Here is a 20,127-nt window from a genome sequence, read left to right as displayed (position 1 = left end):
CCCACACGTGCTCTGTTTCTCTCTCTCTCTCTTTGTCTCTCTCTCTCTCAGGAAAAAAAAAAAAAAAAAAACATTTAAAAAAAAAGAAGATATACAAACAGCCAATAAGCACATGAGAAGATATTCAACATCATTAGTCATTATGGAAATGTAAACCCAAACCACAAAAAGTACCATTCCACCCCCATGAGGATAGCTGTAATAAAAACAGATAAATACATGCATTGGCAAGGATGTGGAGAAATCAGAACCTATAAGCAATGCTGGTAAGAATGTAAAATAGTTCAGTTGGTTTGAGAACAGTTTTACAGTTTCTCAGAAGTTAAACATTGAATTAACTATGATCCGGCAATTCTACTCCTAGGTATATATCCAAGAAAATTGAAAATATATGTCCTCACAGAAAGCTGTATATGACTGTCCATAATAGCATTATTCATAATAGGCATAGATGTCCATCAGTTGAAAAAATGGATATTCAAAATGTGGTATATATCCATACAGTGGAATATTAATCAGCTATAAAAAGGGAATAAGTATTGGGGCGCCTGGGTGGCGCAGTCGGTTCAGCGCCCAACTTCAGCCAGGTCACGATCTCGCGGTCCGTAAGTTCGAGCCCCGCGTCAGGCTCTGGGCTGATGGCTCAGAGCCTGGAGCCTGTTTCCGATTCTGTGTCTCCCTCTCTCTCTGCCCCTCCCCCGTTCATGCTCTGTCTCTCTCTGTCCCAAAAATAAATAAACGTTGAAGAAAAAAAAATTTTTAAAAAGGGAATATTAATATCTGCTAGAGTATGGATAAATTTGGAAAACACGCTAAGTAAAAGAAACCATACGCAAAAGTCCACACGTATGATTCTATTTATATTAAATGTCTACATAGGCAAATAGAGACTGCAAGTAGATTTGTGTTTGCCAGGAGCTCGGAAGAGAAGAGAATGAGGACTATTAATGAGTACAGGGTTCATTTTGAGGCTGATGAAAATGTTCTAGAATTAGTGGTGATGGTTGCACATCTCTGTGATATATTAAAAATCAATGATTTGCACATTTTAAATGGTAGGTTTTATGGTGTGTAAGCTAAATCTCATTACAAGGAAAAAAATGACCTATCTTAGATTTGTATTATATTATCTTATGATCTAGAAGCCCCTAGAGTACTGAACTGGAGCTAGTTGAAAATCCTCAGTGAAAGAAGTCTGTGGCTGTTTAGTTCTTTTTTGTTTTAAGATATGTTACCAACCCAAGGATCAGCCTCGTGCGGCACTGAGCTTGCTTTGTGTCTCCCAAACTCCAGGCAAGAATATTTCCAGTGGTACCAAATAAAAGTATCTGTGCAACACCTCCGCACCATTGCAATAAAGAGTTCAAAGTACATCCTACCATAACTGGGTTTGCTGCATTCTCTCCATATACAAAAGATGGAGAGAGTATGGTATCTCCATCTCCAAACAGGTATCAGGAGACCTGTTTTCTAATCTCAGTGTTGTTGTTAACTTACTTAAATTTATACAAAATGGAGAGACTATGGTATCTCCATCTCCAAACAGGTATCAGGAGATCTGTTTTCTAACCTCAACTCTGCCAATAACTTATTTAAGCCTCAGTTTCCTTATCTGTAAAACAAGTGGTTGGTACCAAAAGTCTCCAAGGTCTTTTCTAACACAAAGATTCTGAGATCCCAGGAAGGAAATCCCCTTCATCTCCTACTCCTCTCCTCCAACACACTCACCCATAAGTAAGAAACATTCAGCCATAACAACTGGACTATCATTTCTGGCCAAGAAGAGATGGGCTTTGTAGGGTGGCTGGCTAATGGAAAAAGAACAGAAAAAGAGGTGGAGCAACCCAAGAAATGATTGCACTGACTGGGATACTCAGAGACTAGAATCATCTTACCAAGCCAGTTTCCAGGTCTGTGAAGTTTGTAAGTTGGAGATTGCCTCTATGGGGTCCTGATTCTGTTCAATGGAAAGTTCAATAGATGCCCACGGAATACCTACTCTATACTGCCAGTCCTCGGTACATGCTTTTTCCTCTGGCAGCACAGGGCAGGTGTCCATGCTGCTGCCTTTTTTCGGTCCCCTTTATAGCTGGAGTCTCTTACTTCCATCTACAGTCCACCCTCAATCTGATGCTTTTCTCAGTTATCTAACTACATGAGATGACCGCCTCCCAGCATGGCCAACCCACCGGCCAGGGCCCAGGGATGGGTTCAGAGAAGATAGTAAGGAAAAGCACACCATGCCAGTGCTACTCCAGAGAATCTGCATCTTCAAATGCTTCAAGCAGCATGCTCATTGGATGGATAGTCAGATGGCCATCCCACTCCAGGGACTTGTTCCCTTCCCACCCTGAGGAAGAGGCAGTGCCTATAGGCACCAAGCTGCGCACCCCCAGGGATGGGAGCATTTCCCCCAGACATGGTTGAAGAAGTCTGAATGAGAATGTCACGTACAACCCCTTACAATACTGAGGCCACCCATCTCTCTGTTTAACTTAGCTTCTGAAATCATTCTTGATAATGAGATCTGCCATGCCTCTATTTTATTTCCTGCTGTACAGTAGATTAAGGAGTAAAGTCCACTGTGAGAGCCTGTAAAATGAAGGTGACAGTGATCAAGAGTAGCCATTACCTGGAATATGACTTGACTTGGTTCTTGGCCTTCAAAAATAGAAAATGTCATGGGTTTCAGGGGTCCACTAAACTTCCTCTCCTGGCCATATCCAGCTGTCTGTTAAAAAAGGAAATAAAAAAAGAAAATTGGCGTACCCATCATTATGAATATATATATGCCACTTGCTAATTTTATTATGGCTTCTAGGACTGATATAGAAGACACAACATTCTAACCTAGTCAAAACAATGCAAAGTATAGTCAAAACAGATGGAAAGAGATCTGATATTGTTGAGTTTCACTATATCAAGATGGCTTGCCATGAGTCTTGTGCTATTTTTCTCCTTTAACCATTCAAGCAATCCCCCTGTAGAGAGAATATTAACACTCCCATGTTACAAATGAGGCTCACAGAGGTGAAGCTACTTGCCCAGAGTAAATGCCTTAAGTGGTTGTCAGGGCACACACACTAAGATCTAACTGAACAAAAGCTTCTATCTGCCCACAATGCCACTTTGTCTTCTAAATACAACACAGTGTTAAATCAGCTTCTTAAAACACCTTTCCTCCACTCCTATTCATTTAGAAGGACATTTATGGAAGATTCCCAGCACCCTAGAGTTCATGGTCACTTCAAGGACAACTAAATTTATAAGGGAAAAAAATATTTAGATGTGTTGAGTACAGTGCTTACTTGGTACAACTGTAACTTCAAGAAAAGCTTACTATTTTAACGTTTGATTAGCAATCCATGCTCATACAGGAAAAAAAAAAAAGAACAAAATGTTTACTTCAAGTAACTAAGACATTTCTAAAGCCAAAAGACCTTGAATTTGACAGGCAAGAAACCTCTGCAGACACCCAAATTCAGGCTGGAATAGCAGTATGTGGTGGCTGGGACAGTAAGAAGAGAAATTAGTTATGTGCCGAACTCAGTCCTAAAAACAGTTAATCCTGACAACCACCTGGGGACAAATTATTACTGCCAGCTCCATTCTACAGGCAATGAGACTAAGATGCTGAGAGGGTAAGCAGTTTGGCCAGGTGCTGACAGGAAGCAGGATTCTAACCCATTGCAACTCTGCAATGGCTGCCCTCAGCTGCTATGCCCCACTACCTACCAGAGGGAACAAAAAAGGACCAAGACAATCTGACAGGAAAACAGGTGACATCAAGGATGTACAGAAGGGTATGACTCCCACCATTCCCAACCCAGGAGGATGGGGAGCATCCAGCGGCAACCCCTGCCATCCCTCCATGTCCCACCACAACTATCCTTCTAAAGTGAGACAGAGCATGACAGGTGGCACACAGGGGGACAGCCAGCCATCAACCCACCCACAGAGGGCGCCCTCTGGAATGAGGGATTTAGCACCCGTACCCAATGCTTCTTGTGTGGTTCTTCAGGTCTACTTGTGTAGAAATCATGGGTGGGATAGGTTAGGATCAGAAGTATAATATGAGGAGTTGATGGTTGGGGAGCTGGAGAGGTAAAGTCAAGAAAGTGTGAGGAACTCGGGGGAAGAGAATTGTTTGCCACTTCTTCAGGGAGAGCAAGTACACTCTTGGGATGGACATGCTGAGAATAAACCAAGAACAATCAGTATGAGAGTTTGGGAGAAGGCCTTCCACTATATCCCTTGGTTCACTGAATTTCGATTAACTTGATACTGGTTGTCTGTCAGATGAAAACACAGAGGGCTTTGGAATTTGGTCTCCACTCCCTCAGATTGTGGAAGGCCTGTGGACTAGCTGCCCCCAGCCATCACCAACCTCTCTCTCTCGGGAAGCCAAGAGGTCTCTTTCCCAGACTCCCCTGCAGCTAGCAGGGAGCTGAGTGACTTAGTTCTGGCTCCTGAAACAAAAGGTGAAGTCTACTGGAGGGTTTCTGGTCAAGCTTTTATTTTCCAATGAAAAAGGACAGATGTGGCCAGCATTGTCACCCCCCTTCCCCGTTGTTCCTGCTCAGACCATGGACCACATGTCTATGGCTATGGTGGCCGTCATGAAACCACAAGGGAACAAATTAACTCAAATAATGGTGGAGTGAAGAGAATGATGCCCAAGTCTCTGATAATATCACAGAAATGCAAAACCTGCCTTGGGCTGTCCACTTTAGGCTTCTCGTTATCTGAGGAAATAAACCTCGACTTACTAGAGCCACTCCAAAGTTGAACTTTCTATTGCCTATACTAAAAGCATCCTTAACTGACACGATAACGTTATAGACTTCTAGCTCATCAATTCCTTTAAGGGAATATCTTCCTCTGGGGGCTCTTTCTCCCCTACACTCCTTTTCCACATATCCTCTGGAGGGCAGGACACAAGAACTGGGTGCAAATGTCCAGGCACCACCATGGTTGGTACAAGATAAGAGCAGTGGTTTCTGTGGGATCATGATTTAACAGCAAACTGCCTTCATCAACTTTCTGCTCATGTCAGCAAGCGGCCAGTCTTTCAGCAGCTCACACTAGTAATGGCATCCAGAAGAAACTCCCATTAGTCGAGCAAACCTCACAAACAAGGCTGTGTTCTTCCTGCGAGGACAAGCTGGCTCACCTATCGGGACAGGAGGGTATATCTCAGTTGCAAGGTTCAAAGTTGGGTTCTCGTAACAGGGCAGCAAATCTCCCTACATGCCCATTAACATTTCTATTTGGGCTATAAAGATTTCAAAATGCGTGTGTGTGTTCTGAGTCATCAAGCCACATTGCCCGAACTGGGAAAGGTGGTGTGGGGGAAACGAGAAAGAAAAGAGGGTTCATGCAGGAGTTGGAGAGGTAACACCTACCATCCTGCACTAAGTAAAAGGAAGGGAAGAGAATAGAACTGTCATTTTTAAAATGTTTCCTGTGCAGCAGCTGTGGGACTAGACCCTCCACACGTATCATTTCTTCTGTTCCTCAACAAGATCAGGAAAGTATGTCCAGAAAAGTGCCACAGCGGAGACACAGATAATGGGGGATGAAGCCAGCTCTGTGGCACCACCGAGCCCCAACTCTGAGCCATGTTGCCACACCCTTCCAGACCAGCAAAGGATACACGGGACTGCTAGGTCTGCCTACCTTGTAGCCCCCCTCCTTGTACTTCCCAGCAAGAGTTCTCTGCAGTAATTACATAGTACTTATGCCAAACCCCCCTTACTTCTAGAAGAAGTACAATCCCAGGCAAAACTCTAAAACAGGTGGCTTCTCCTTGATTTCCCTACCTAACTATGCAGCACCCCTTCCCAAACCCTGGTCACTTACTTGCTTTCTCTTCAGGGCCCTTGCAATATATTCATGCAATGTTTCGTGCCCCTGACAGAAACCAGTGCTCAGGAGAGAACAGAAGAGCCACTTGCTGAACAAATGACTGAGGGTGAGGGGCGCCTGGGGGGCTCAGTCAGTCAAGCGTCTGATTCTTGATTTTGGCTCAGGTCATGATCTCACAGTTGGGAGATCAAGTCCCACCTCAGGCTGAACATGAAGCCTGCTTAGGATTCTCTTTTTTTCTCTCTCTCTCTCTGTTCTTCCCCCACTTGTTCGTTCTCTCTCTCTTTCTTTCAATAAAATAAATAAGCATTAAAATAATTTTTTTTAAATGACAGGGGGCGGTGGGGTGGATGGTAGCAACTCCCTTCCTTCACCTGACACAGCTGTGCATGTGGCTATCTCCTGGGCAAGGCGCTTGCTGCCAGCAATGGTTTGGGCACTATTTCTTACTCTAGGTAGAAATCCCACTGGCCTGAGAGTAGAGAGAAGGAAAACTCATATCCAGCGTTTTATCCAGGAAAAAAAAAATTCATGTCTCCTTCTCAGACAAGATAAGCCCACTATTATCAAATTATCATGATAGAATCTTGTCTTAGATCTTGCTGTCTCCTAATATAAGTCCATGATTATGTACTTAATTTCTACCCTGTTCCTGGCATAGTGCTGCGTGCTGAGGCTGCAAAGATGACTAAAAGGTAGTTCTCCTCATGGAAGTCAAGGTCCATATGAGTGTAGACACTGAATATTTAAAATGCTGTAGTAATAATAATAGCCAGTATTTACCTAGTACTTAGACTGGGCCGGTCACTGACCAAAGGGCTTTATATAAATGCACTAGCTCATTTAATGGCCACAACAACCAATACGGCCATTTCATGGGGCAGAAAACTGAGGTTCAGAACTTAACTATCTCACCCAAGCTCCTATCACTAGTAAGTGGCCCACTTTTGTACCTAGGTCTGACTTCACTGCCACCCTGTGATAAGACAGATAGCAAAGGGCATTCAATAGGGTAAGAAGAGGAGACAGGTTAAGAGGGGATGTTTGACATACTCCAAGCAGCCCTTGTGTCTGGCTTTGAGCCCCCAGTGTAGGAGGAGGCACATTGCTCATAAAGTTGGAACCGCAGCTTCCTTCCCTCCCCCAGGAGGAAGGCTCTGGTAGGTATACAAGTTTGGCTCTGTTTCATTATGTCAATATTCTGAACTTTGAGGACTCTAGGAGACTCTCAGGAACTTAGAATTTGATGTTATTTTTGGGTCCCAGAAGAAAAAAACCAAGATTTGAAATGTGAGCGTCTAGCAACTTCCTTCTAAAGAGAAAGCAGATGTTTCCCCATAATCTTGCCTCCTAATACAACAGACTGTTGGGCAAGTGTATGACCTTTATGAGACTCATGAATAAAACAATGATGACACCCCACTATCTACCCAAGATTGAGGGCTGGGTCTCTCCAGAGACCATCCAGCTCTAATTTCTAGAAGCCTGTTAGTCAACAGGGTTGACTCAACAAATGGCTAAAGACAACTTTGACCAGAAAACTCCAAACCATATGTAGGGGATAAAAGTACAAAACAGAGCAGGGTTGAAAATAGAGAAACTGCTTTCCTTAATATTCCCATGGTAATTTTTCATGGTCAAAGTAAAAAAATAAAGTCAAGATTAAGGGACATAGACTAAAGTATATATATATATATATATATATATATATATATATATATATATATATACACACACACACACACACACTACATACACATAAATATATTTAGTATATATATATATACATTAATATATATACAGTATACTTTTCTTTCCAGAGTCCCTGAGCTATACATGAATATCTAAACATGAATAGATTTGTTTTAAACCTTGCCTGTTAAGTGGTATTGGTTTTTAAGAGTTGAGGAGAAAGTACCTCCCTGGTTGAAGAGTAGACATTTGACTTGTAGCCATTTCATCAAAAATATCACAGTGGGGCAAACTACGTGTCCTTTGTATACAATTTAATTTTGATAGATTTTTTTTTTAGGTGATGATAATCATCGTTTCCTTGGTATGAGGTAGAAAATGGCAGAAAATATTCTGGCAAATAAATAAAGAACATCCTCTTCTCTTACCAAATAAAGTGTAAGGAGACACAAGCAATGGAGTTGGGCTCGCATCATTGTGGTTTTCTGTATTGAAACTTCTGTGAATAAACCAGAGATAAAAGTGATTAGTTACCAGTCGGTTAAAATCACATATTTCCAACCAGAAAGGATCATGGAACAATATCCAGTTATAAGCCTAGTAGAATGGGATTTCTAAAGGCCAGCTTCTTCTCGTTTTGGAACCACTCAGCCTTCCAGAAGCTTTATGATGCCTCATCCATAGCAACACACAAGTCAAAATCCCAAAAGAAGCTCATAGTAATTCCATTTCTTTACCTGTTTCACTTTATTATAATCTTCTCCATTTAAGGGTCTTAAATGGTAGAAAATAAGTATAGTTTTCACTTTTATTGTATGCATGGGAAAGATATGTTTTGGCAAATGCCAGGATAACAGATACTAACATTTTAGTGATTCTGATTCAAAGTTGCAAAGACATGAGCTTCCTCGAGCAGAAAGAACCCAAGAACGTTCATCATCCTTCATTCAAAGACTTCACCAGCCACACTTCGGTCTTCTAAACACTGTTGCTAACTAGGCAATATGCCTAAGGGAAAAGTATATTTCTTATTACTCCAAAAGCAACCAAATAAGAATCCAAATTCTGTCCTTACTCTCTTCTGTTCAGCATTATTCCTTTCTTTCTTGTGGCTTCACATTTTTTCAACATTATAACTTTCACTCTGAGACACATCATGACGAACTGATTTTTAAGATCTGATATAAATTTTCCACATGGACTATAAAGCAGGGTTGTTGCCTATCATAATACTGGACTGCTAAAACAAAACCAAAAAAATTGGTAAAATAGAACATGTACCCATTTCACCAAAATTCCAATGAACTTATATCACTAATATAGTCACCATGAAAATATGGTTATTGAAATTCTAACCACTCTAAAAATGTAGTCCCTGACATTTTAAATTTCTTACATTTGGATAGCTTATATTTGAACTTTATAAGTACCACACGCTAACCGATTGTGCCACTGGAGCTCCCATATTTGAACTTTAAAAAGGTAAATGTACTATACAATTTTAGCCTCGCAAATGCCTTAGGAGATAAAGATGGAAATAAGCATTGATTAAGCAACATCTAGGAGGTAGATTTGGGAGGAGCCTTTACAAACAGTGTAATAGTGATGTAGACAGTGGATTCTGAGTCAGAAAGCCTGTGAGTTTCTCACAGACATAATGAGTTAGGAAACGTTATACTTGTTTTATATATGAGGAAATGGAAGCTCAAAGTTAAGTGATTTGCCTAACACATAGCTAGAAAGGGGCATTGCATTGCTTCCAGCCAGATCTGTCAGATCCCAAAGACCTAAACCTCTTTCAACTCTTTCTACTGTACTGTATATAATGTGGGAGCTGCAGAGATACAGAACTAGGAATAGAGGTATGGAGATATATAAAATGTATATATTGTTTCTACATGCTAAATCAATGAAGCAACTATTCCCAAGGTTCTACAGCTATGTTAAGGAAGAGCTAGAATCAAAACCCTTCAGGAAAATCAGATTCATAAATTCTATGAATGTTTAGAAATGAGCTTTTGCAACAGAGTTAATTTGGTCGTTGTGTTCAAACATCATTTTAGAATTGGCTCATTATCTTAAACACAAACAAGACATTTTTCTACTGCTTTAGACTGCTTATGTGGTTTGGAAACACATGGAAATAAATAACAATGCCAGGCTGAAGCATACTGCAATATTAAATATATATATATATATATATATATATATATATATATATATATATAAATGAATCAATTATTAAATCTAACTAGGTTTGTTTGTTTTTTTCACATTGGAAAAATTCACATGATCAGCTGTCACCAATGTTTTTAAGAGAAGGGGTGCCTGGGTGGCTCATTCAGTTGAGTGTCCAACTCTTGGTTTCAGCTCAGGTCATGATCTCATGGTTTGTAGGTTCAAGCCCCACGTTGCACTCCAGACTGACAGTGTGGAGCCTGCTTGAGATTCTCTCTCTTTTCCTTTTTCTCTGCTCCTTTCCCACTTGTGCGCGCGCGCTCGCTCTCTCTCTCTCTCTCTCTCTCTCTCTGTCTCTCTCGCTCACTCGCTATCGCTCTCTCAAAAAAAAAGTAACAAAAATAATAATTATTATAAAAAATACTTGTAAGAGAAGTGAAAATATACATGATAATGGCACACTTGGGGATCATTCTCCTCAAGCTCCACAGCATTCAAGAGCTTTCAAATACTGGTCCCAACTTGCTCTTCCAGCCTTATCTCCAACTCCCTTCCCACCCTCAGTAAAGCTGTCTACCAGGATGGACTCTGCACCCGAGATTTCCTGTCTCCATGCTTCGGGGCTTGCTGTCCTCCCCACCCAGCACAAGGCCAGCTGCAATAAAGGGACAGATAATATTTGCATCAGGAAGTTGGATTAAGATTGTCCTTCCTGACCTCTACTCATACTACTTGTCATACCTTACCTCTAGTTCCAACTTGTTCATTTATTTCAAAAGCATTGAATTATTATAAAAAGCTTCTCATATGCCAGATACCATGCTAAGAACTGGGATACGCAAATAAGGGGTAGCTCACGGAGCTAGAACCCAAATCCTACTTCCTTCATGAAATCGTCAGTGATTTCCAGCCAGATGTATCTTCCTCTTGAAACCCCTCCTGCATTTTATTTTTTTATCATTTATTTATACATCCGTGTTATTTCCTCTACTAGGAAGCACAATCCTTCAAGACAGAGGCCTAATTTTATTTTTTTATTTAAAAAAATTTTTTTATTATGTTTATTTATTTTGACAGAGAGAGAGAGAGAGAGAGAGAGAGAGAGAAAGTGCGTGCAAGCGGGGGAGGGGCAGAGAGAGAGGGAGACACAGATCCAAAGCAGGCTCCAGGCTCTGAGCTGTTGGCATATAGCCCGAGGCGGGGCTCAAACCCACAAGCGGTGAGATCATGACCTGAGCCGAAGTCTGACGCTCAACCAACTGAGTCACCCAGGCGCCATGAGGCCTAATTAAAAAAATTTTTTTTTTTTTTTTACCTCTCACAGCTTGTCATACTATGCCTTGCATATATTAAGCCCTCAACAGATGTTTGTTAAATTCTAAAACATTTTAATTGTCTAACACTGATATCCTATGAATTTTGTCCAATCTATAAGAGCTTTCAGAATAAACATAAATTGTTAAAGGAAGTTAATTTGGAATTTAAAGATTTGTTTTGATGCAAAGTAATACATTTTTATTGTTGGTGAAAAGGGTTGCTTCTCTTTTAAATACACTAACAGATTTCTGCTCAGTAAATAGGTTAAGGACTGGCAGATACACATCACCTCTTCCTTGAACTGATTTCTTTAGTGTTTTTAATCTCCCAAAGACATATAAGTTGAATGATAGAAAAGCAAATGAAAATAAAATAAATGTCTTATTTTAGTCAGATGCTCAGACAGGCCACCATCTGGGATGCTTTAAGGAATCTAAAACGTAAAAGTAGCAATGCACTTATCCCTTATTTTGTCAGTCACAGCTAGTCTTATCCCTCACAGAAAGGTTTCCAGTGAGCAAGAGAAGTAATTGCTCTCTGCTGCTGTGCCTAGGGTTCCATGATTTATTTGCAGACAAATATACCCCACAGTGCGGTTGTTGGGAACACGGACCCCCCCGGAGTTAGACTGGTTGGTTTGGATCCTGGCTCCTCCAGCAACCTGTCTGTATTCCTCTGTAAAGCAGGGATGATCATAGTACTTACCTTTGAGATTTATGGGGTTCAATGAGTTAATAGTTTGAACAGTGTTCGTCACATAAAAATTCATTCTGCCACCTCGTTCCCTTAGTCAGAGCTTTCAGCACTGTCCTGTAGAACGTCTCCTTTCATCATCCCTGGAGTTTGGAAGCCCCCATAATACTCAAGAAGCAGCCTTCACAACCAAGCGAAGCCGTGAGACAAAGCCTTTATCTGAATGCATCAAGGCAAAAGGCACTAATGCTGGGATTATGCCAGAGGAGGACTTTAGCCCCTCAAACAAATCTTGCCTATATTTCCTCTGTGCATGGACGTAATTCCACTAATGAATATCACATCCTGGATCATAACATTGCTGGAGGGAAACCATAGTTTATAACCGCAACTGCCTAAAACCACCACGCCACACACACTTGATAGATTTCCTCACAAACACTGCTTAGAAAAGGATTGGAGTGTATTTCTAGATAATTCAGTGACATTTTAGCTGCCCTACCTGAAATGGTTGATCCAAAGATCTGCTTAGAATTTTTGCTATTTGTTGGGGTTCCCCTCAGGCACAAAGACTAAATTCAGACAGTTTCTATGGCAACTATCTGTGAGGCCAAGCACATCCTTAGCAACACAGGTCAAAGGTTTTGTGGGAAAGGGGGATTTTGAAAAGCCACCACCACTTGCTTTAACCATGGACCATCGGCAAATACAGAATCAGGGCTGCTGGCCTTGCTGTTTACGGCTAATGCCTTGATTCACCACAGCCCACAAAACACAAATCCCTCTGCGTCCTGAATCTGTGTCCAGCCGGAAGAATAGCACGAAGGCAGCTAACACTTACTGAAAACCATTTGCCATGCACATGCTAAGACTTCTATATGCGTTACCTTATTGATTTCTCATAAGAACCCTCTGAAGCAGGTACTGTTAAAATCTGCCTCTTAAAGATCAAAAATCTAAAGGTGAGGGTTAAAGAGGTTAAGAGACGTGCCCGAGATCACACTGTCTGGCTAATTCTACACCCATGTTCTTTTCATAAACATAATGAGACATCTAGTATCACTTAATCCATTACACATCTTCCCAAAAATTCAAAAAACTTTCTTTTTCCTTTTTTTTTTTTAAACTCTGCTGCTCTTCCTCGTCAGAAAAGCAATGCTCTCTCCTCATTTCCACGCTGACCTTCGCCTTAGCAGCCTCCTTTTTAAAATTTTTTTTAACATTTATTTTTGAGAGACAGAGCAAGAGCGAGGGAGGGACAGAGAGAGGGAGACAATCTGAAGCAGGCTGCAGGCTCCAAGCTGTCAGCACAGACCCTCACGCCGGGCTTGAACCCACAAACTGGGAGATCATGACCTGAGTCAAAGTCGGCACTTAACTGACCGAGCCACCCCGGTGCCCCAGCAGTCTCCCATTTTTTAACCAAGCCAGGTGTTATGTGTTGGATAGTGCCCACACCCAATTCGTATGTTGGAGTCCTATCTCCCAAGGACCTCAGAATGTGATGTTATTTGGAGATAGGGTCTTTACAGAGGTAATGTGCTTAAAATGAGGTCATTAGGGTAGGCCTTCATCCAGTCTGACTGGTGTCCTCATAAAAAGGGGAAATTTGGACACACAGACACACAGAGAGGGAAGACAATGTGAAGAGACATAAGAAGAAGATGAGCATCCAGAAGCAGAAAGGAGGGGCCAAAAACAGACCCTCATGGCCCTCTGAAGGAACCAACCCCTGCTGACACCTTGATTTTGGATGTCCAGACTCCAGAACTGTGAGATAATAAATGTCTGTTGTTTAAGCCACCCCATCCGTGATGCTTTGCTTTGGCAGCCCTACCAAACTAATATACCAAGGAACTCTGATTTTGACTAAGAAAGGCACTGCCATTCCAGGACAGAGGTGGCCTCAGAAAGGGCTGTCTTCAGTTATTATACATGCAGTGCCCATGGCAGGCCTCTCAGGGCTCCGTTCGAAGCTTGATTGATTCTCCTGCTGGGCGCCAATTCCTCCAAGAGGCATTTTTAGACACTCTTGTCATTTCCCCCTTTATCTGAGTAAGGACGTGGAATTTCTAGATCCCAAGTCTCCAAACTTTCAAGTAACTCAACACACAAGCATTGATTTTCTCCCCCTTGCAAAAAGCTAGAAAGGCAAACCTTAAATAGAGTTAGTCATCGCTCATCCTTAACAGAAAAAAAAAAAAAAAAAAGAAGCATTAAGGGCTTTGAATTCAAATAATTTACCCTGCTCAAAGGTTGAACTATGCATTTCTAAAGAACAAAGGAGGTGCAGGAGGGAAGGACTAGAAAATTTGTTTTCATAGGTGATGTGGGCAGGAAAGGATGTGACTGGACTTCATAATACTGCCAGGACCCAACAGCACCATATATCCTGTGTACCATTTCTTTCATCTCTGCACTGTATATTGCTAAGAGCCCCATAAATTATAAAGCAAGGCCAGATATGAATAAAGATCAGATTAAAAGCCTGCTCACACCATTGTTCATCAAGTGATGTTCAGATCAATCATGCCCATCTTGTCGGTCTTGCTCACAAATCTCTGGCAAAAATTACATCTCTAAAGGTCTAGAAAAATCACAGGAAGATCTGACCAATTTGCACTCTTGACAAATTAGGGACCCAATTAAAGCGGCCATTAATAAGCTAGAAGTAAACAGGCAGGCATAAAAGCAGGGCCGCTGCCTCATCCTTCAGACTGATTTAGGAGGAAGGAGAGAAGAAAATGAGGGATGGACGCCCACCCCCGGGCACACAAATAGAAGCACTTTGTTCTCTCACTAAGCTTTGTAACATAGATATGCCAATATTTCAGTGTATGAAAATCTGGATTTACACATCTACAAAACTGAGAGTGATTATTTGTATCAATAGGTTCGTGGTCAAGATAAATGGGCTCACGAAAGATAGACGGCCTCCCCCAGGACTTAAATGTTTTCAATTTATGTGATCAATTTAAATACAAATGACTACTGGAATCAGTCGTATTAAAGAAGAAATGAGCTCTAAGAAACATTTTGAGACATGTGCTTATGCCTACTCCTGCCTAGCTTTATTCCACCCAACACTCCCAGGAAGGGAGTAAGGGAAGGGCAGCAGGAGTGAGGAGCCCTCTCCTCAGAGTCGCACGGGATGCCCCATCCCTGAATGAGAAGGTGGTCAGGGGAGGTCAAAGGGAAGGGAGGGCCTCAATGGGCATAGATGGATGTCTAGTCGTGGTGCTTTCCTGACATGTCAGGCAGGTTGGCTGTAAGACGTCAGTGTTGCTTTCCCTGCGATGTGCAGGTTAACATCTCAGAAACCCCGGGAGGCCACAAGGGAAAGATGTGCTTTCCTCCGTATCTGTCAGAACATCGTAAGGGCCTTCCCTGGCCTAAAGAGGAGGCTAGGAATCATTATTTCTCATAAAAGATGGCTGAATTGCTTTTGACAAAGTGCTTTCTCATGATACAACAGTGACTTGTGTATTATAAAGGACACAGACAAGCATTTGCCAGTATAATAAAATCACACATTCTGGCCTTAGAAATTCCTTGTGAGGTAAATCTAAATTAGATTTCATCACAATGGGTTTGGACACAGAGATTAAAACAAAACAAAACAAAACAAAACAAAAATCCCTAAAACACTTGTTGTAATACTAGCTCATTTATAAAGTAGCCCTGAGGCAAGGGTTCTCATGACAAAAATGTACAGACATGCTCAAATATAGCAGGTTCACTTTCCAATCCCTGAATTAAATCATAATTGGCGGCTGGGATGAGTCAGAGAGTAAAAGAAAAATGAATTTAATTCTATCTTAATAAAGAATACCACGCCACTATGAAATTTCTCGTTAGTTTTTTTATAGTTGAAAAAAAAATTTTTTTTAATCAGCTAGCATTTTATGAGCATTTACTAAGTCAAACGCTTTGGATAACTTATTTCATTTAAATAGCACAACAATCCAGGGCACCTGGGTGGCTCTGTCAGTTAAGGGTTGGACTTTGGCTCAGGTCGTGATCTCACGGTTCACAGGTTCAAGCCCCACGTCAGGCTCTGTGCTGACAGCTCAGAGCCTGGAGGCTGCTTCTGATTCTGGGTCTCCCTCTCTCTCTGCCCCTCCCCCACTCATTCTCTGTCTCTCAAAAATAAATAAATATTAAAAAATAGTAATAATAAATTAAAAAAATAAATAGCACAACAATCCTATAAGGTAGGTCCTGTTGTCATCCTATAGGGAAGGAAACTAAGCTCAGAGAGGTTGAGGAAGGGGCACCAATCTGGCTGCACAGATCAAGCACAGAACCCTCCCTAGGATGAACAGAAGAGGTGTTCATCCTTAGTTTGAACATTCTTTAAAGCTACAAATCTACCATTTTGACTTCTCTTCATCTCTTTGTCAAGAACACAAGTCTTAATATTTAAAAATAATTAAAATATGGTAAGAAATTATTGATTCAGAATATCATGGATGAGAAAATTCAATATGTCAGTCTTAGAGAATCTTTTAAGAAAAATTAAGTTTTCTTTGTGCCACATACACTAACCGAGCATAGCTTGGGCTGCTATATAAGCTTAAGTGAAAAATCAACTTTTTTTTTTATTACTTCAACCACTAAGTAAATATCTGTTTTTATTACATTTATATTTACTGTACCTCAGTAAACATTGCTATTTGTTGTCACAAGTAACAAATAGGTAGATAGATACTCCCGTAACAAACTGAAGTACTTTTTCCGTGTTGAATCATTGAGTAGACCACAGAATGAGCCCCAGTCTAGGCTGGAGACCAAGGATTTCTGAATGAATGCAATTTTATGCCAACAGTTAAATCTATAGATTTTTATCCATGTAAACTAACACCCATAAAAGCACTTATTTGTGAGCCTTTGGAAAAAGAAGCAGGATGATTCATGCTCAGCTTTCCTTCTCAGAGTCACCTCTCTTAACATGGAAGAAAAGTGGGGGTGCATTCTCCTTTCCAGGGACTTCTAAGTTGAGTTCCTGTCAGCATATATATTGCTTTTCATAAAGAAGGGAGGAGGCATAGGAAAGGTAACCTTCATCTTGAACAACAATGACTTTTCCCAGGGGTCACTGAGGCAAGTTTCAAAGGATGCCACACCCACCGAAAAACTTACACAGTTGATCCTTAAACAACTCAGGGGTTAGGGGCACTAAACCCCCGTGCAGTCAAAAATCTGCATACAACTTCTGACTCCCCAAAACCTTAACTACTAATAGCCTACTGTTGACTGGAAGCCTTATGATAACAAAACCAGTCAATTAATACATATTTTCTGTGTTTTATTAGATATTGTACTCTTATAGCAAAATAAGTTGGGGAAAGAAAATATAAAGAAAATTATAAAGAAGAGAAAATATATTTATAGGACTGTGCTGTATTTATTGAAAATATTTGTTCCTAAGAGAACCCACAGAGTTCAAACCCATGTTGTTCAAGCGTCAACTATATACAAAACATCAGAGGGGCTTTTAAATGCCTCTTATAAAAACATACAAATAAAAAAACAAAGCCCAATTGTTTCATCATTCTGTTATATCTTTGGATTTCATGTCCTTAGAATAGAATCTGTTGCTCTCTTGCCCAAAATGCCATTACTGTAACATTACTGTTGTTTTGCCCTAGGAAATGAAACAACAACTTTTCAGCTTGACCTGAATCATCTACTTGACCTTTTTAATGGACAGGAGAGCCAACTTTCATTGAACAGCTACCACATGGCAAGCAATGTACAAAATTCTTTACAAGCTTATCTAATTTATTCTCACAACTGCTTGGTTAGGCAAGTATCTCCATTTTATAGATGAGAAAATTAAGGTCCAGGGAGCTTAAGCAATCTGCTCAATGCCTGCTGGCTGGTAAATGATGAAACTGGCCTAACCCATCTGCCCAACCCTGAAGACTCATAAACTACATACCCTGCAATCTGCGATAAACCCTTACTCAGTGGTTCTCTTTTTTCCTGGTGAGAGCTAAATGTCATCCATTTTTCTTGTCACCTAAACATGTGCTTTCTTTCTCTTTGAAATGATTTTTCACTTGCTATCTAAGTTTTTGAAGAAAAATAAAAACAAGAAAATATCAGAGAATGTATTGCTCTTCTAATCTCCTGTTAAGCATCCCCCATCAGAGACAGCATCTGTCCCGCAAAAGTCGCCCATAATAAAGAAAAAAACAAGACAGAGGCAGAGACTGGACCTTTGAAGACACAATAGGCTGTACACAACTTGACATCTCAAAATAATCACTTGTTAGCAGATGGTACATCTACCAATGAGGTGGAAAGAAACACCAAAAGCTGACCAACACATACAATAAGTCTTGCTTTCCCAAGACTTGCTTGCAGGTCTGTCTGCTTCCAACGCTTTGTTTGTTTATTTGTTTGTTTTTGTTTTGTTTTTTGGTTGTTTTCAATTCTTATATCCAATACTTTTAAGAAAAGGGTTTCTTTTCTCCTATGCATTTCCCCTCCCCCACTGTGTCCCAGACAGTCCCAAGAATCCTAAGTTTAATCTCAGTCTCTGAGAAGTAGATAGAATGCTCATTTTTTGAAGACCACATCTGAGAGAGAACACTTTTTAAGAATGAGATTCCAATTCTAATTTCTGGAATACAAGAGCTCCAGAGCATCTTAGGTCTAGGCGCTCTTATATTTTAATCAGAAAGAATGGGTATAATACTCATTTAAACATCCCAAAACTCCATATTTTCTTTGTTTACACTGCCAAGCTTGATTCAACCAAAGCTATTTCATTAAATTTATAAAATAGAGGCTAATTAAAAGAAACTGAGAAAGAAATTATGCTCCCTAAGCAAAACTTGTCACACCAGAAATAAGCTTCCCTTCCCTTCCCAGCTACATAGCACTCTTCAAGGAATAAATTTGTCCAGCAACTTAAGTACTCTCCCTCCACCATCTATTTTGTCATTCTTGAAGAAGTACATTATCAACATAGTTAAGACATGTCAACCCTTACCTTTCTGTAAGTAAATAACAAAATGGCCGTTAAAAGTTATTTTCTTCCATTCAGCTGTTGAGACTCTTGCTGGGGCTTGAGAATCTCCCTGGAGAACACTCCCTCCGCACTGTTCTGCTTCCCCAGGCTCTCCCTTCAGACTTCAGTCAAACATTAACCATCCTATTAGATAGGTTTTATTGACCGCAGAAGCCATCAGATGTCATAAAAGGTATCATTGTATTCACTCCAGAAAAGAAGTGGGCTTGTACCAAAAGAAGTTAATTCATACTCAATACATCTCCAAACAAGTATCTGAACTTTTGAATGTAGAGAAGTAAATTAGAAGACAAACAGAAGCCAAAAAGGGGAAACACTCTATGTATTCAACTGCTTCTAGAGTGTGGGCTCCATGACATCAAGACTGTTTGTCCATATTTTGTACACCCAACATTTAGCATAGTGTCTGTACAAAAGGCTCAATCGACAAATTTTTGTCAATTCCATCGCAAACACAGACAGACCACAGGGATCCACGTCTGAGCAATGACGCAGTTCATGGATAACCAGCCTCAGGAGACATTAAGAAATAACTCAGAAGGTGTGACCAAAGATGCAATCTGGCAGTACCTGCTTCTGCAATTCAAGGGTCCTCTTCAAAGTCGACATGAAACAACCAGTAGTAGCCTTCCCTCCAAACACAAACAAGCCCTTATTTTTTTTCTCCGCAATTGAATAGATTTACCTAAAAATCAGGTTACTTCTTCCACTCAAAATGAGGTTTCCAATTAAACAATAAAAGCCAATAGCCCCAGATTTCTTAAGTCAAGTCATCTTTTAAGCTGATTTCTGATTCCCATCCTTCAGTCACTCTGGGAATCCACACTGAAGAGGAGAATCAATGTCACTTTTGTGTCAAATGTGTCACACTTTATCCGGTTTCTGTTGACTTTCTGATATTCATTTCTGGGCTTCTCCTGAGCTGTGTTATGCTTTCCATTTTTCTCTAGGTGTGCATCCAGTACAACCCACTGTCTAGATGGACTTCCTCCTTCTCAGATCCCTTAGGAAGCCCATGGTTGCTGTAAGCCTTATTTATCTTGAGGACCTTGAAAGTGAAACCATCTCGTCACATGCCAATGGTTAGCATATTCAGTGCTAGGAAAAATCCTTTTCCTTTGTCTCACAGCCAACATAACTATGTTTAAGGCAATGAGGTCAGTGAGGCTAAGCGAAATTCTTAACACCTCTGCCCTCCCATTAGTTAAATAAAATGACCTTGTTCTACAAAATCAAATAGCTCCCACTTCTATGTTTTACTTCCTGAAATCAATGACAAGATTCCACCAGCATGGCTCTAAAAGGAGTTTGCTTCTTTAGAAATTTTGAAGTAATGT

The 20,127-nt window shown here is 40.7% G+C and overlaps 1 protein-coding gene across 3 annotated transcripts in view; it reads right to left on the bottom strand.

The window, feature by feature from the left end:
- CDH17 (cadherin 17) overlaps positions 1-18,920 on the bottom strand; it is a 73,528-nt gene extending 54,608 nt beyond the window's left edge. The window contains exons 1-3 of one of the 3 annotated variants that reach the window (XM_045454216.1): positions 18,752-18,920; positions 7,989-8,059; positions 2,633-2,731 (exon numbers count right to left, since the gene is read on the bottom strand). In XM_045454216.1, coding sequence (XP_045310172.1) covers positions 2,633-2,731; positions 7,989-8,036 — 147 coding nt within the window. In that variant the 5' untranslated portion in view covers positions 8,037-8,059; positions 18,752-18,920. Of the gene's footprint in view, positions 1-2,632; positions 2,732-7,988; positions 8,060-11,760; positions 11,868-18,751 lie in introns of those variants that run through there. The other 2 variants (XM_045454214.1, XM_045454215.1) reach the window with 2 other exon arrangements.
- Between the last annotated feature and the right edge of the window lie 1,207 nt (positions 18,921-20,127).

This window comes from Leopardus geoffroyi, chromosome C3 (assembly GCF_018350155.1).
Source record: "Leopardus geoffroyi isolate Oge1 chromosome C3, O.geoffroyi_Oge1_pat1.0, whole genome shotgun sequence".
Classification (NCBI taxonomy): Eukaryota; Metazoa; Chordata; class Mammalia; order Carnivora; family Felidae; genus Leopardus; species Leopardus geoffroyi.
The sequence above is the reverse complement of the archived record's forward strand: the minus strand, read 5'-3'. Positions and strand labels throughout refer to the sequence as shown.